The 15,210-nt window shown below is 42.9% G+C and overlaps 1 protein-coding gene across 1 annotated transcript in view; it reads right to left on the bottom strand.

The window, feature by feature from the left end:
* The window catches only part of LOC141128137 (multidrug and toxin extrusion protein 1-like), a 228,124-nt gene that overhangs the window by 49,850 nt on the left and 163,064 nt on the right, over positions 1-15,210 (bottom strand). Inside the window, exons 8-11 of the mRNA XM_073615236.1 lie at positions 10,930-11,027; positions 6,659-6,772; positions 6,490-6,557; positions 6,225-6,333 (exon numbers count right to left, since the gene is read on the bottom strand). Of these exons, the coding sequence (XP_073471337.1) occupies positions 6,225-6,333; positions 6,490-6,557; positions 6,659-6,772; positions 10,930-11,027 (389 nt within the window). The remainder of the gene's footprint in view (positions 1-6,224; positions 6,334-6,489; positions 6,558-6,658; positions 6,773-10,929; positions 11,028-15,210) is intronic.

Raw genomic sequence — 15,210 nt, 5'->3', positions numbered from 1 at the left:
GTATTCTGCTACATGTTTTTGATAAAAAAAATCCCGTTAAGTGTATAATAATTGGTTTGTGTGATCACGGACATATGTACGCAAATGATCATGTACAGATGTGCGCAGGTGATCATGGACATATGTGTGCAGATAATCATTGGGACATTTGATTTTAGTGGGACATATGTGGAGGACAGCTTTTTTTTATTATTTGAGGATATGTGTTTTGGGGACATGTGTTTTGGGGACATTGTGTGGGGACATGTGTGTTTTACATTATGTTGGGACATGTGTGTGTGTTTTACATTATATGGGGACATGTGTGTTGACACTAGGTTGGTAATCAGTGAGTAAAAAGCTGTAAAAAACAGCTCATACTCACTGATCATCAGCCAGCTGCAGCGATCCCCTCTCCTCTCCTCAGCGACAACTTCCGTGTGAGGAGAGGAGAGCTGATCGCCTAGCAACCGGCTGTGTTTACATCACATGATGGCTGTGATTGGACACGGCCATCATGTGATCAGGAGGGCCAATCACAGAGCCCTCCTGCCGATCGGAGATGCGCCGCGTCCGGGTGACACGAGCGCATTGGGATCGCGCCGCTGCACGAGCACGCGCGATCCCGCTCCTTCTGAGGGACGTTCCTGAATGTCCACTCAGAAGGGGAGAGCGCCCCCCTGGCCGTTTATGTACATTGGCCAGGTGGGAAGTAGTTAAGAGATAAAAAAAACTGTGTCCCCCGATGTAAATCCCGCCGCCTACTTCACCTAAAAAAGGAAAAATAAAAACACTCCCGCCGTCCATCAAGGCTGACCGCCTACTGCAGGCTTCACTGTTCGACAGTTCTTATATAGGTAAGGGCGGGGCCACCTGGTGGCATGCCCCCTTGTGACATCACAGATCCAGCATGCACCGGTCCGTGACATCACAAGGGGCTGGTCCACCAGGTGACATTGCCAGGTGGCCTCGCCCTTACGTATATAAGAACTGTCAAATGGTGGAGCCTAGGCTGTCAGCCTTCATGGACAGCAAGAACATTTTCTTTTCCTTTTTTGGGTGAAGGCGGGTGGGGTGATTTATAATAGATTTATTGATAGGTTTGATGTTAGATGATAGGTTTTTTATTTTTTGATAAAGAATTTGTCAAAAACTGTGTGTTTTTATTACATTTCAAAACTTTTTGGTTAATGGGTAGGGCTACTATGTACCCCATACTCATTTATATAGGGGGTGGGATCTGGTGGCCCCCTTGTTAAAGGGGGCTTCCAGATTCTGATAAGCCACCTTCTTCTCCGATAAGCCCGCTTCTTAGCAACCAGACATTTGTCAAGAAACAGCGTGAGGTTCCCCCTTGTCCCCCACGCTGTTTTTTGACAAATACTGCATGTGATACCGCCAGCAAAACCCTGGTGGTAAATATCTCATTTTTTTTACTCTCTGGTCTATTTGTGAATTGGACTTAAGAGCTTTTTAAATTCTATTTACAGGCACATTTTTCATTTTGTGGTAAACATTTTTTTTTGGTTTGTTTTTTGTGAATTGGACTTTTTTACCGCATGTGAGAATTTATGCAAATGAGTCACGTGACTGTGTTATCCCATGTGGTAAACATTAGTGAATCAACCCCATAATCTTAAAAATGTTTCCATGCACTGTGACTTACCATTTAGTCATAATGTGCATAAAACATGTACACAAACAACAAGAAAAGCAAAGAGGAAAAAGAATGTTAAAATTAGGTAAAAGTAACAAGAGGGGGGGGGGGGGATAAAACAGGGAGGGGAAAGAATGCATTAAGAATAATTGTGAGGTGCCGGGATTACAATGTTCTCTTTTTGGGTTTGCTTGAATTTCTGACAATGTTTTATTCTGGTTTATGCTTTCCTGTCCCTGTAACAACAGCACCCCCATTTCAAAAAAGAGTATCACTTGGAAGTTGGACAGTAGGTGAAGTAATATTTTCTGCTGTATGTGATTCTATGACTCCATTGTCAAGAGCCGCATAGAATGTGTGTCTCTTACAACTTAAGTAAAAGTACTGTTGTCGCTGAAGCAACTGGACAGGTAGTCTTTAACAGTAGCAACAAGCCCTATTTTCCCACGTTTTGTATGCATGCTGCCCAGGCAGTATATCCTCCACTTGGGCCCTCAGGGCAGTTTCTCTTTTTCTTCCCAATATTAACATTATTATAGAACTAAAGGCCAACTTTTTTAAAATTTAGAATAGAGTAAGGGAGGGTTTTTGCCATCTGTGTCCCATTGAGGAGACTTCCCTTCACTCCCTGTCTTACAGCCAAAACAGAAAGTGAGTGAAAATGCCCCTAAAGTGAGAAAATCCCTGGTTGCACCAGGATCACAAGAACTAGAAGAATATTTCCCCACCATTCCTGTTCTGGGGACAACTCAAAATTTAGAATACTCTTTTACTTTCACTTTCTGTGATAATGGTAAACAGGACAAATAGAGAGGATGAATTTTCCTAACGGGGCACATACAGCAATACAAACCTTATAAGTGTTCCAATCCCTCTTCACTCCAAAACTAAAAACATGGTTTGCTTTTAGTTATGCTTTAAGACGGTTCTACCTACCGGGACAGTGCCATTCTTCCTTCCACAAATACACAGAATTTTAGGGCCTGTATTACAAAAGTGTACCTATAACATTTTTTTTTCATTTTGGATAGAGCAAGGGAGGGTTATCACCTTTTTTGTTTTTGCCACCTGTGTCTGATAGGGGAGATTTTCCTTCACTTCTTTTTCCATAGTCAAAACAGAAAATATAGAAAATCCTTTCAAAGTGAGGAAGTCCCGAGTTGTCACCAGAACAATTGTCCCGATTGGAAGCTTTCCCCTGTATTTTTCATTTACTGTATTTATTGGCGTATAATACTCACTTTTTCACCCTGAACATCGGGTGCAAATAGTGCGTGCATGTTATACACCGATACTGCAATTTGGGCTGCCTAGGTGGGAACGGGGAGGGAGGTGGGACAAATGCCGTCAGATTACATACAGGGAGAATCTCCTGTTTACTCAGCGGCCTCTGTAATAGGAAGTCCCGTCTCTTGGGCCGGCATTGGACCAGTGTTCTGTCTATCATAGAAGCTGGTCCAGGAGGCGCGACTTTGTATTAAAGAGGCCGCCGAGTAAACAGGAAATTCTAGCTGTATGTAATCTGATGACGCTTGTCCCGCCCCCTTCCCTGTCCCCTCCCAGGCAGCAGTAATCTGAGGTGAGGCTGCAGATGGGCACTGATCAGGCTGCATTCATGGCAATGGTGAGGCTGCATATGGGCATTGATCAGGCTCAGTGTCGGGACAAGGCCATCTGGTACCCAGGGCAAAGATGGCAAACTGCACTCCCCCCCCCGGGTATATAAAAAGAGGCAGTGTCTTTTCAAAAAACACTTAAAACAATACAACACTACAATACAATACTGCAGTCCTGTCACAGTATATGTACTGCGGTGGGTCGGCAAATGTTTAAAGTGTAAGTTCACCTTACAGAAAATCTGTAAGGTAAACTTGCACTGGACCCAGTGGCGTCACTAAGGTTGGTGTCACCTGGCGTGGTAAAACATGGTGTCACCCCCCCTGTCTGTAAATTATAGTATAGGGTGGTATAGTGGCGGTTAAGGAAAAATAGGGTGGTATAGTGGCAGGTTGGGGTGGTATATGTGAGGTTAGGGTGGTACTGGGCAGGTTAAGGCGGTATTGGGGTGGTATAGGGCAGGTTGGGGTGGTATAGGGCAGGTTGGGGTGGCACAGGGCAAGTTAGGTTGGTATAGGGCAGCTGGGCAGGTTGGGGTGGCACAGGGCAGGCTGGGTGGTATATGGCAGGTTGGGGTGGCACAGGGCAGGCTGGGGTGATATAGGGCAGGTTGGGGTGGTATAGGGCAGCTGGGCAGGTTGGGGTGGCACAGGGCAGGCTGGGTGGTATATGGCAGGTTGGGGTGCCACAGGGCAAGTTAGGGTGGTATAGGGCAAGTTGGGGTAGTATAGGGCAGGTTGGGGTTGCACAGGGCAGGCTTGGTGGTATATGGCAGGCTGGGGTGGTATATGGCAGGCTGGGGTGGAGCAGGGCATACTAGAACTCTGGAGTGACACTGTGCAGTGTAACTTACATAGCATGCCTCATGCCCCCCAGACCAGCTTTTGGGTGGGGGTGGCTCAGTCAGCTAATATAATATAGTGAGTGGTGTCTGTCTGATAACCAGGCTGGACACACATATATATGTATGTGTGTGTGTGTGTGTATATGTATATATCTGTATCTGTGTGTGTATATGTATGTGTATATATATATATGTATATATATATATATATATATATATATATATATATATATATATATATATATATATTATAAAGCTGTGTCTAGCAGACCACCTTGCACCCCCCCCCCCTTTCGTTATCAGACACAGCACAGAGGGCGCCAGACGCTGAATCCTCCCACTGTCCCACACCAGCTCTCAGGTGGTGACCATGGCAACCCCCCACCCACCTATCACACCTCACTTCAGGCTCAGGGCGGCGGTGGACACCCCCTCGCATGCTATCAGGGTGCCTGTTCTTTACTGTACTCTCACTTCCGGGTGCTGGGTGGCAGCTGGAGAGGAGACGAGGGCGGAGATAGTGTGTGATATCATTGTCTGTGAGATGTGATAGGCTCACTGGCTCAGCAGGGAAGTAGGAGGAAGAACTTGGAGAATGAAGGACACACACCAAGCGCGGCCCTGGCGCTGGAGGTGTTGTTCCAGCGGGGTCAGCTGCAAAAAAAAAAAAAATGCCAGGGCTTTCCTCACCCGCGGGAGAGTCGGGATGGTGTCATCCCTCTAGCGGGTGTCACCCGGGTGCGGACCGCACCCCTAACAACGCCACTGACTGCACTCCCCTTCCTACAATAAATTGCTTCGCTCAGGGCATCCGCCCCTATCCGCTTCCACCCCTTGTACCGGCCCTGATCAGGCTGCATTAATGGCAATAGTGAGGCTGCAGATGGGCATTGATCAAGCTGCAATGATGGGCAAATGGGAGGCTGCAGATGGCGTTGATCTGACTGCAGATGGGCAATGGTGAGGCTGCAGATGGGCAATGGTGAGACTGCATTGATGGGCACTGATCCTTATTTTGCTTCAAAGTTCTTTATTCAAAATTTAATTTTTTTTCCTGAAACTTCCCTCCTAAAATGAAGGTGCGTTCTGTATGCCTGTGCGTGTTATATGCCGATAAATACGGTATTTTAAAAAAAACCTAGACTAAAGGTAAAAAAAAAAAGAAAGCCAAGGGTGGCAACATTAAGGCAAGGGTAGAGAAATAGTGGGAGAGGAGAAAAAAAGGGGTGGGGGAAGGGACTGGAGAAGAGTTGGGTGGTAGGATAAAGAGCAAATGGGAGCCGTTCTAACAACCAGTACCTAAACTATGCCATTAGATAACATTCCAAATAACCATAGGCCTGTTATTGAGAAGATGCCTGTGGAATTACTTCAAACATGTATGAAGCATAATCCCGTGAGCACTGGAAATCATGCCAATAAAACCATGTTTTATTCAATTGCTCCTCTTTATGACTCATAGCGGCCGTCAGACCTGTTACTAATAGTAGGGGGGGGTCAGTACTTTCCCCTCTATTACTGTTCCAGTGTCATTCCAATGACCATTCCAAAATTTGGGACTTTCTTTTACATTCACTTTCAATGATAACGGTAAACAGGACAATGAGGAAGGATGAAACCCACTGCAATAAAAACTGAAAGGTGTTCTAATCCCTCTCCACTCTATCCAAAACTAAAAAAAAATTACCTTTCGTTACACTGTAATGGAATGGGTAGTAACAAATATGGAGGCAAGCATTGCTTAGCTCTCCTAATAAGAATGACCACTGCCACTGGAGATAAATAACATAAATTGGTATTTTTTCTTTTAAAACAGTCATGCTGGAGTTACACTGTTCCATGTGCATGCAGCCCACATGGTAACACACAGGTGTGATGGTGAATGGGCCCATATAGTTTAATATAGGTAGGTATAATATCTTGTTTACAGGCTGTACAAATACATATGGATGTCAGCAAGTGGTTAAAGCCCAGTCTATGAAGATGACTGTTAATTGAACACTCCATCCATTTATTGCAATTGATTTCTGAAAGGTACAAGTGACTTGTAGAAATTATTATTATATCTAATGGCTAAATTACTACATACAGTGTATGGTCAACATAAGGATCGTCATAAAAACATACCTGCTACAACCATGCTCAATTTAGCAGACCTCTTTGCTTGATCAGTTTCTCCAGCTCCTAAGAAAATGCCAACCCTGATGCTTGCAGCCATGCCAATAGAAATGGGAATCTGAAAAGTGATATATATTAATATATATATATATATATATATATATATATATATATATATATATATATATATATATATATATATATATACTGTATAGAAATAGGCAATATGAACACAGACTTCACAGTTCAGATTTACATAAATGTAGTTATTTACCTTGTGGATTAGGCATATTAACTGAGACAGAATAGATTGTCCTCCAAGTTCCACTAAGTTAATAAGACCTAGATGTATACAGAAAATAAGGATAATGTATCTTCATCTCTGTAAGGGATTGTGTTATCTTCATCACAAAGTGTGTAAGTGAACAAAACTGTTTGGTTACCTGCTAATATCATTGCAATTTGATAAGCCCAGAATTCAAAGCCCATTACCAGAATGCCAGGAATGCCCAATGCTAGGAAAGGCCACCAGTCTTTCAAACATTCTGTTGACCAACCTGTAATTAAAAATAAAACACGGAAATGTAAACCTGCGTGTAAAGTAAAAAAGATGAAATTTAAAATTTCACATACAAAAGAAACTCAGTGTATGATTAAATACAGTGTCTTGAAAAAGTATTCATACCCCTTGAAATCTTCCATATTTTGTCATGTTACATTAAAAAATGTAAATGTATTTTATTGGGATTGTATGTGATATACCAACACAATGTGGCACATACTGTAATTGTGAAGTGGAAGGAAAATGATAAATGGTTTTCAAAATGTTTTACAAATAAATATCTGAAAAGTGTGGTGTGCATTTGTATTCAGCCCCTTTACTCTGCTCTCCCTAACTAAAATGTAGTGCCTTTAGAATTGCCTTCAGAGTCAACTACCTTCAGAAGTCACCTAATTAGTAAATAGAGTCCACCTGTGTGTAATTTAATCTCAGTATAAATACAGCTGTTCTGTGAAGCCCTCCGAGGTTTGTTAGAGAATCTTATTGAACAAAGAGTATCATGAAGGCCAAGGAACACACAAGACAGGTCAGGGATAAAGTTGTGGAGAAGATTAAAGCAGGGTTAGGTTATAAAAAAATATCCCAAGCTTTGAACATCCAACGGGGCACTGTTCAATCCATTATCTGAAAATGGAAAGAGTATGGCACAACTGCAAACCTACCAAGACATGGCTGTCCACCTAAACTGACAGGCCAGGCAAGGAGAGCATTAATCAGAGAAGGAGCCAAGAGGCCCATGGTAACTCTGGAGGAGCTGCAGAGATCCACAGCTCAGGTGGGAGATTCTGTCCACAGGACAACAATTTAGTCGTGCACTCCACAAATCTGGCCTTTATGGAAGTGTCGCAAGAAGAAAGACATTTTTGAAAGAAAGCCATAAGAAGTCCTGTTTGCAGTTTAGGAGAAGCCACGTGGGGCACACAGCAAACATGTGGGAGAAGGTGCTCTGGTCAGATGAGACCAAAAATGAACTTTTTGGCCTAAAAGCAAAACTCTATGAGTGGCAGAAAACTAACACTACACATCACCCTGAACACACCATCCCCACCATGAAACATGGTGGTGGCAGCATCATGTTGTAGGGATGCTTTTCTTCAGCAGGGACAGAGAAGCTGGTCAGAATTGATGACAAAGATGGATGGAGCCAAATACAGGGTGATCTTAGAAGAAAACCTGTTAGAGTCTACAAAAGACTTGAGACTGGGGCGGAAGTTCACCTTCCATCAGGACAACAACCCTAAACATACAGAGAGAGCTACAATAGAATGGTTTAGATCAAAGCATATTCATGTGTTAGAATGGCCCAGTCAAAGCCTGGACCTAAATCCAATTGAGAATCTGTGGCAAAACTTGAAAAATTGCTGTTCATAGATGCTCTCCATCCAATCTGACAGAGCTTAAGCTAATTTGCAGGAGTATACACTTGGCAAATGGGCAAAGAAATTATCACATCACTACACAAAGAAGAATGGGCAAAATGTCACTCTTTAGATGTGCAAAGCTGGTAGAGACATACCCAAAAAAAAAAAAAAAACATCATTACCCTGATGGACTTTTAATTCCATATTTGTTTGTCTATTTATAGGGTTGTAGGAGCAGTACTACACATCATTGTGTTACTCCCAATACTTAGGTAGAGTCCCAATACTTAAGTAGAGTCATCTTATCCAATATTGATTCATCGGATATCACCTTATTGTTTTCAATCATTGCTGATATTAAGTTTGAGTTTTTTTATTACACATGTAATTTATCACTACACATGCAATTTTTACCATTGTTTATTTTGGTTTTAAGATATTTTAGGTGGGGAAGTTATTATCCCTCCATACACTCCTAGGTTCATCACTAGGATATTTGGTATATGTATGGGGATTACCACCTTATAATTCTCATTTCACCAAAGCTTTCTTTGCACATACCCCGGGACTGTGCACATTTACTTATCACATTTGGTATTAATACCTTTTCTGATTATATCACCTTTTAGCGCCACACTTTATTATTTTCTCAAAAAAAAACTTGCATCTGTAATTGCAGTGAAAGGTTGTTCTACACAGTATTGACTCAGGGGGGCTGTCAGGGAATCCCTGTGAGACGTCTGGCACATAGATATGCGCATGCGTGTAGAGTTTCCCAAAGAACGGCTAACAGGCGCGCGCATGAGCCCACGATTGCAGGTGCGCATGCGCACGCGTGGGCTCAATTCCTCTTGGTGCCAGACGGCCTATTTAAAGGGAGTCTAGCCTCCTATCCTTTGCTGCCTGATCTTCAGCTGTGTCCTGTATCCTGATCTGATATTGTGTGCTCTCCTAGTTGCTGACCTGGCTTGTTCTTTGACCTTGGCTGTGTATCCTGTTCCCGTTCTGCTGCTCACCTCTGACCCGGCTCCGTTCCTGACTCTGGCTCTGTTTATGATTTGGTACCCTGTTGCCCGCCTGCTGACGACCCTGGATATTCCCGAGACTCTGCTTCTGTCTATGATCCTGGCTTCTGTTAACCCTCAGCCTGAAATCATCCACATCAGGCACTCGTGTCCCTCCTGTCCTTCGACTTCCACTGTCTCATCCTTAGTGAGGCCAGGACAGGAGATATAAGAGAGGCCGACCTCGTCAACTCAGTCTCCTATCAGGTACATGACAGGGGCTGAATAAAAATGGACTCGGGGGCTGAATACAAATTCATACTTTCACACTGGGGCGGGGGGGCATTAGCAGTAAAGCGTCACTAGTTTTAGCGTCCCTTTTTGGCCACTAGCGGGGCTCTTTTAACCCCCGCTAGTGGCCAAGGAAAGGGTTAAATCGCCCGAAAAGCACCGCTGCCGAAGCACTTTGGCAGCGCTACCCATTGATTTCAATGGCAGGGGCCGTTTAGGAGCGGTGTATATACCGCTCCCGTACCCCCCCAAAGATGCTGCTTGCAGCACTCGGGCTTTCACACTGGGGAGGCATGAGAGGCGCTTTACAGGCGCTATTTTTAGCACTAAAACGCCTGAAAAGCACCTAAATGTGAAAGGGGTCTAATATAGAAAAACTAATGTACCATGTATAGATTTTCTCAATTTGCTGGTGTTAGATAAATTATAATTGTATTATATATCAGCTTTGCCAGATCTTAGATGTGGTGGCTGCATTAGATTTCTGTTCTTTTTCAATACTGAAGCCACTGGATCAGCATTTTGGGAGCTTACTCATTTTTCTTGGCACAGGTTTAAAGGATTAGTTAACCTTTACTGACTTTTTCCAAAAATCTCTTCATGAATTCTTAATACATTAACATACCTCCCACTTTTTGGTGTTAGGGACACTTCAAGGGGATAGCGACCTGCAGCCCGTGCTTACTATGCTTCAGTTTTGAAGTAATACTGTACAGGACAGATCTGTAACAATCGCTCATGATCGGGAAGGGATGGGTGCCACAACTAAAACCCCATGGCTCTCCTAGCAGCATCTGCAGCTGGCAGGAGGAGAGGAGAAGCCGGAAGCACTGCGGGGAGGGGGGGGGCACATGGGGGATCGGAGGAGGAGGGTAGCAGTAATCTGAGTGGCAGAGGGAGGGTGCTGGGTGCAGATACAGGAACCAATCCCCCTGCAGTGCAGCCAGCAGGAGGAAGAGGAGTAAAAGCCAGCTACACTGCAGGGGGATTAGTGAAGCCCGGTGCTGGAACTCATTCAGTCACTGGGCTCCAGAATTCAGCTTGTATGTATCCGTGGGACGCTAAGATTTCAATTAAATCTCTGGACAGTCCTGCCCATTTCGGGATAGTTGGGAGGTATGCATTAACATGTTGTACTCCTTCTTTCTTTTTTTTTTCAAAGAATGCTTACTTTTTCTGATGCTCATTTCATTGCCTTCCCATTTCTCTCCTGCAGATGGCAAGATATACCCAGTATTGGGTGCGTGGCCACAGAAACTCATACAGTCCGCTTTCTCTTGCAGCTCTGCATTCTGTGAGAGTGAAAGACTGCACATGTGTGGGTAGGGAACAAAGCTAAGTGCTTATTTGTGAGTTTTTGGGACTGCCGAGTGAATCGTGTTAATTTATTGATGATGCTGTAATGCATAGGGAGGTTTTGGGCAAGAGTCAGCAGAACTAACCCTTTCATTTCATTAATATAATATAACTGTGTACATATATGAGACATGGCTTACCTGGCCAGGATTCAACATGCAGCTTTTTCACTTGAATATAGAGAAACAACAAGATGCATTCAATAACTGCTCCTATAGTTAGTGCCAAAGCAGCACCCCTAAAAGATTGGAATCATAAACAGGAAGTAAGCTTTCTCTGTGAAAAAATAATTTTATAATAAAATCCATTCTTAAATAAGTGCCAAACCTTTTGGTTTTACTAGTCTGTGTATGTATAGCCAACAAATGATATTTGATTGTATACAGTAATGTGATTTACAAAAATGTGAGAGGGAGTCTAGTTGTTTTTTTAGTGTATTTGCCCCACCCAGAAAGCCTAAGAGCTGTGTGCCTCCGCCAATACATTGCTGTGAACCCCTGTACTTGTATATATACCAGTGTTTGTGTAGACATGAATACAGTATAAATGCATATGCAAAAAATAGAAAATTCTCTATTATATGCATACTCCTGTACGCTATACTTATCTGTACATGAGCACTAACATATATCCGAGTACAGCCAAGTACAGCTTTTCATATCCATGGGTGGGTGTGCACAGCACCCAAGCTTTCTGGGAGGGAAATGCATCAGCATTTACATTGCACAGGCTCACTCGCCCATGTGCAAGAGGCTTAAAGGAACAGTAGCATACTGGTATACTTGTAATCTTAAAATAGGTGTAACACAATCAGCGCAACCTTTAATCAATATGTGACTCCCAATTGAACCAAATGACAATAACGTAGCAAAAACAATACAAATAAAGTGCCTAATACTAAAGTGAACTGCTACTCACAAAAAAGGGGGAGAACCATAGTGCTCTCTGTATAACCTTTTTATTCACGTAAAACCAGGGGATAAACACACTTACAAAAAATAAATTAAAAACATACTTTACTAATCCTCATCTCACTGCTGATGCTGGAATAACATTGGTATGATGTCACGGACTCGGCTCCCATCACCTGTACGCGTAATGCCCTCCTATTGGGCATTCCTCAGTAGGCCTGCTAGTGAATAAAAATGTATACAGAGAGCACTATTGTTCTCCCCCTTTTTTATACCATGGCACATTCTATGGAGGATAAGTAGGAGTATACTCTGACTACTAAAAATTGTATCCAGGAGAAGGAAGAGAGACACAGAAAAACCCAAAGGAGGATTGGATAAGGCATATTAGACTCTGCAGTGGGGTCTGATGCAGGAGGTGAGCCGGCACTTCCTATAGAGGTAGAGGTTCACTGAACACAGTTGGGAAGATTGCTTGATTTGTCACAAGTTTTACGCACAGTGGTGTTATACAGAAGGACACTCACATAATATAGTCAAGAGAGAGACTTTTATTATCTATTAGGTGGATGTTATTTTTTCACAGGATATATATACGGTAAGTTATGTTACATAAATGAATTGTGCTGCACTGTTATATATATGTTAAAATCTTGTAATCATGTCATCTTGTAAGTATGTTTAGACTGCCCCGAGCTAAGCAACAGCGCCCTGATTGGTTAAGCCTGTTAACCCTTCCTTTTCCACTCTGAGTGCTGTTGTGCAGAGGAGCCCACATAGCTGAAGCTTAAAGCTGAACTCCAGACAGATTTGAAATACAGAGATAAATGCAACTCTATTCCCATGGCCAGATTATAAGTATAAGGCAGCAATGAAGTTGCATTCCTTATAATATAGTCAAGCGCCACAGAAGGAAGCATCCAATGTGAAAGACAGACAGACCTGATCACGGATGTGGAAATGCGGGGCAATTTAGGTAACAGCGATCACAGGTCAATTAGTTTCAGTATAAATCACACAAATAGGAAACATAAAGGGAATACAAAGACACTGAATTTCAAAAGAGCCAACTTCCCTAAACTACAAACCTTGCTAAAAGGCATAAACTGGGATAAAATATTAGGAACAAAGAATACGGAGGAGAGACGGGTTTGCTTTAAGAGCATATTAACCACTTGAGCCCCGGACCATTATGCTGCCTAAGGACCAGAGGTCTTTTTCCAATTTGGCACTGCGTCGCTTTAACTGCTAATTGCGCGGTCATGCAATGCTGTACCTAAACGAAATTTGCGTCCTTTTCTTCCCACAAATAGAGCTTTCTTTTGATGGTATTTGATCACCTCTGCAGTTTTTATTTTTTGCGCTATAAACGGAAAAAGACCGAAAATTTTGAAAAAAAATGATATTTTCTACTTTTTGTTATAAAAAAAATCCAATAAACTAAATTTTAGTCATACATTTAGGCCAAAATGTATTCGGCCACATGTCTTTGGTAAAAAAAATGTCAATAAGCATATATTTATTGGTTTGCGCAAAAGTTATAGCGTCTACAAACTAGGGTACATTTTCTGTAATTTACACAGCTTTTAGTTTATGACTGCCTATGTCATTTCTTGAGGTGCTAAAATGGCAGGGCAGTACAAACCCCCCCCCAAATGACCCCATTTTGGAAAGTAGACACCCCAAGGAAATTGCTGAGAGGCATGTTGAACCCATTGAATATTTATTTTTTTTGTCCCAAGTGATTGAATAATGACAAAAAAAAAAAAATATTTACAAAAAGTTGTCACTAAATGATATATTGCTCACACAGGCCATGGGCCTATGTGGAATTGCACCCCAAAATACATTCAGCTGCTTCTCCTGAGTATGGGGATACCACATGTGTGGGACTTTTTGGGAGCTTAGCCGCGTACGGGGCCCCGAAAACCAAGCACCGCCTTCAGGATTTCTAAGGGTGTAAATTTTTGATTTCACTCTTCACTGCCTATCACAGTTTCAGAGGCCATGGAATGCCCAGGTGGCACAAAACCCCCCCAAATGACCCAATTTTGGAAAGTAGACACCCCAAGCTATTTGCTGAGAGGCATATTGAGTCCATGGAATATTTTATATTTTGACACAAGTTGCGGGAAAGTGACACTTTTTTTTTTTTTTTTTTGCACAAAGTTGTCACTAAATGATATATTGCTCACACAGGGCATGGGCATATGTGGAATTGCACCCCAAAATACATTTAGCTGCTTCTCCTGAGTATGGGGATACCACATGTGTGGGACTTTTTGGGAGCCTAGCCGCGTACGGGGCCCCGAAAACCAAGCACCGCCTTCAGGATTTACAAGGGTGAAAATTTTTGATTTCACTCTTCACTGCCTATCACAGTTTCGGAGGCCATGGAATGCCCAGGTGGCACAAACCCTCCCCCAAATGACCCCATTTTGGAAAGTAGACACCCCAAGCTATTTGCTGAGAGGCATGGTGAGTATTTTGCAGCTCTCATTTGTTTTTGAAAATGAAGAAAGACAAGAAAAAACTTTTTTTTTTTTTCTTTTTTCAATTTTCAAAACTTTGTGACAAAAAGTGAGGTCTGCAAAATACTCACTATACCTCTCAGCAAATAGCTTTGGGTGTCTACTTTCCAAAATGGGGTCATTTAGGGGGGTTTTTTGCCACCTGGGCTTTCCATGGCCTCCGAAACTGTGATAGGCAGTGAAGAGTGAAATCAAAAATTCACGCCCTTAGAAAGCCTGAAGGCGGTGCTTGGTTTTCGGGGTCCCGTACGCGGCTAGGCTCCCAAAAAGTCTCACACATGTGGTATCCCCGTACTCAGGAGAAGCAGTAGAATGTATTTTGGGGTGTAATTTCACATATTCCCATGGCATGTTTGAGCAATATATCATTTAGTGACAACTTTGTGCAAAAAAAAAAAAAAAATTGTCTCTTTCCCGCAACTTGTGTCGCAATATAAAATATTCCATGGACTCGACATGCCTCTCAGCAAATAGCTTGGGGTGTCTACTTTCCAAAATGGGGTCATTTGGGGGGGTTTTGAACTGTCCTGGCATTTTATGCACAACATTTATGGGGCGTACACACGGTCGGACTTTTCGTCTACAAAAGTCCGACAGCCTGTCCGACAGACTTCCGGCGGACTTTCGGCGGACTTGCAGCAGACTTTCTAACGAACGGACTTGCCTACACTCGACCACACAAAAGTCTGACGGATTCGTACGTGTTGACGTACACCGGACTAAAATAAGGAAGTTAATAGCCAGTAGCCAATAGCTGCCCTAGCATGGGTTTTTGTCCGTCGGACTAGCACACAGACGAGCGGATTTCGGGGTCCGTCGTAGTTACGACGTAAAGATTTGAAGCATGTTTCAAATCTAAAGTCCGTCGGATTTGAGGCTGAAAAAGTCTGCTGAAAGTCCGGAGAAGCCCACACACGATCGGATTACCAGCCAGCTTTAGTCCGTCGGCGTCCGTTGGACTTTTGTAGACGAAAAGTCC

The sequence above is a fragment of the Aquarana catesbeiana genome, linkage group LG02 (genome assembly GCF_042186555.1).
Source record: "Aquarana catesbeiana isolate 2022-GZ linkage group LG02, ASM4218655v1, whole genome shotgun sequence".
Classification (NCBI taxonomy): Eukaryota; Metazoa; Chordata; class Amphibia; order Anura; family Ranidae; genus Aquarana; species Aquarana catesbeiana.
Note: the sequence above shows the minus strand (reverse complement) of the source record. Positions and strands in the feature narration are given on the sequence as shown.